Below are 2,440 nucleotides of genomic sequence, written 5' to 3' on the forward strand. Positions count from 1 at the left end.
ACACAGCACTGCCCGTCCAGGGGGATAGTGCCCCTTTTCTCCTTGCACTCTTCACTCCCAAAATAGCAGAGGCAGCTGGGCTGCAGCTGGAACCAGCGTTCCGCCCAGTTCCTCCTCAGGTGCCCTCGCTTCCACAGGTAGCCCTGCCAGACAGGGCAAAGTCAGAGGCTTCACTGCCCCCCTTCACTCCTCCTTGGGGTCCTCCCCTGTTGCCAGCTTGGCCTGACCTGCTTCAGGACATCTTGGATGAGCTCCTGGTAGACCTCGTGGATGGCCATGCTGAGGGTGTCCCGCCCCACGCCGCGAAGACAGCGGCCGGAGTTGAAGAGCTCCAGGAACTGCCAGACGCTGAGCCCCCCGGTGGTCTGGGCCGCCTGGGCCTCCTGGGCCAGCAGCTCCTCCAGCTCCGCCAAGCTCACCTCCAAGCTCATGCTGCTGAGCACCTTCTTCAGCAGGTACTCCACCTGCAGGGGGGGAAGGCCTGTGACTGCCCAGGCAGTGTTGCTGGTACCAACACTAGGGGGCGCTCCCCACCTGGCTCCCAGAGCCTGGGCAGAGGTGACCAGGAACAGGGGGGTGGGAGTGGGGGCAGAGAACTAAACTGGTGGACCAGGGTAGAGATTTGGGAGGGGATCCTGGAGTCCCAACCCCAAGTCAGGCATCCATTCCCTTTCCCCAACTTACAGTCCCATTCCTTCCTGCCTTACATGAAGGGCAGGCGAAGGTAGGCGCTATAGGCTAGGTAGGGGCTAGGTAGGGGCGAGGCAGAGGCAGCAGGTCACAGAACATATCAGAGGGGGTGCAAGAGCCCTCTCATCCAATACCCTCACTTAGCAGATGACAAAACTGGGCCCAAAGGGGGAAGTGACTTGTTCTAAATCACACAGCAAGTTGGTGCAGCCAGAACTTGACTCGGATCTCCTGAATCCCATGTGAGCCCTCTTCCGAGCCCCAACCCTGGGGGCCCGCCCTTATGGGAGGGCGAGGGGCCTGACGCTGGGGGTAAGCAGGGCAGGGACAGGAAACCTGTTGGGGAGGAACCGGAAGTGGTGGTTGGGGTACATCCTGCTGCAGTTGGTTCACACTGCGTGCTGATCACAGCAGCAAGCAGCCTTCTGGGAGGCCACCTGCCCTGACTGGCAGGGTCTGGCAAGGCTGCCAACCCCGGTGTGTGTAGATGGACACACGTCCCTCTCCTGCCCCAGCAGCTTCTTGGGAAACCCCGGGTCTCAGCTGGGACTGGGGTGGGGTGCGCCAGTTCAGGGCTCAGGTGGCTCCCCTCAATGTTCCCACAAACAGAAGCAAGGATACAAATCTGAGAGCAGTCAGATGTTTTGAGTACTTCTTGTAAACACGGAGGACCCTCCCCGTTTGCTCTAATCCAAAGACTTAAGTTCACCCTGACACCCTCACAGCCATGAGGGCTGAAAGGGCGGGAGAAGGCTGAGCGGATGGGAGCGGGTGGAGAGCAGAGGGCGGCAGATTGATGGGGAAGGGGGCCGTGCCCTGACCTCACTGATGAGTTGAGGAGGGAGGGTGCATTCCTGGCCTCTACTCCCAGGAGACCTCCCTGGTCCTGCGCTGAGTCTGGCCCTGCTCCCTGTACTGGGGCAGGAGGGGGTCTCCCTCCCCCTCATAGCACACCTTCTCCCAGGGCCACGGTCCTCAAATCCTGAATCTGATCTTAAATGTTTTTGTTTTAAATGCCCAGTAATGAATCGGCATTCACACCTCTGTGTAAATAGAATTACAGGTCATTTTCCCGCTGTGAGGCCGGCAGGGCCTGAGGAAGTGTGGTTTTGCTTCTCCTGGGAGAAGGCACAGGTGTTCTGATAGGGGCGGTTGGGGGTGCCCGCAGGTAGCGGGGTGGAGCAGGCATCAGCACGGGAACACAGAGAAGAAAGGGGACGTGGGAAAGTACAAAGGCCACTGGGCTTCCTTCACGGTGTGGCTGAGGCCTGGCCTCAACTGGTGCAGTCCCTGGGGCCGCCATCACCCTCACCTCATCGGGAACCATGATCAGAGGGTACTTGTCCTCAGACAGGAAGTTGAAGAGGCACCAGAGGCGGAAGGCGTCCTGATTGGAGAGCATGCTGTTCCCGTTGCTACCCGTCCGGTAGTTCTTCTTGGCCGTCAGGGTCCAGCACAGCTCATCAAAGTGCTCCTTAACAAAAGCCCCCTCCTCCACCTGCCCCCAGGCCTGAGGTCAGTCAAGGAGGCCGCCCGGCCCGGCTCTACCCCACACCAGGCTCCAGCTGGTTTCTCGGGTCATCTACTCTCCTGCTCCCCACCCAGCCAAGTCCCCCTCTAACTGAGGTATCCCTGAGCTGATTACCAGGTAACTAGCTGGTTCCAACCACCCTGACCGCCCCACCCCACACACACACACATCCACACCCACCCAAGTTCCCTTAGCCCAGAGGAGAAAGAAGGAAGGCCC

At 59.9% G+C, this 2,440-nt stretch overlaps 1 protein-coding gene across 1 annotated transcript in view; it reads right to left on the reverse strand.

Annotated features, from left to right (window-relative positions):
• Nucleotides 1-2,440, reverse strand: part of DEF6 (DEF6 guanine nucleotide exchange factor) — a 25,302-nt gene that overhangs the window by 8,129 nt on the left and 14,733 nt on the right. Inside the window, exons 3-5 of the mRNA XM_014529631.1 lie at nucleotides 2,003-2,188; nucleotides 228-464; nucleotides 1-143 (exon numbers count right to left, since the gene is read on the reverse strand). Coding sequence (XP_014385117.1) covers nucleotides 1-143; nucleotides 228-464; nucleotides 2,003-2,188 — 566 coding nt within the window. The remainder of the gene's footprint in view (nucleotides 144-227; nucleotides 465-2,002; nucleotides 2,189-2,440) is intronic.

This window comes from Myotis brandtii, unplaced genomic scaffold (assembly GCF_000412655.1).
Source record: "Myotis brandtii unplaced genomic scaffold, ASM41265v1 scaffold687, whole genome shotgun sequence".
Lineage (NCBI taxonomy): Eukaryota > Metazoa > Chordata > Mammalia > Chiroptera > Vespertilionidae > Myotis > Myotis brandtii.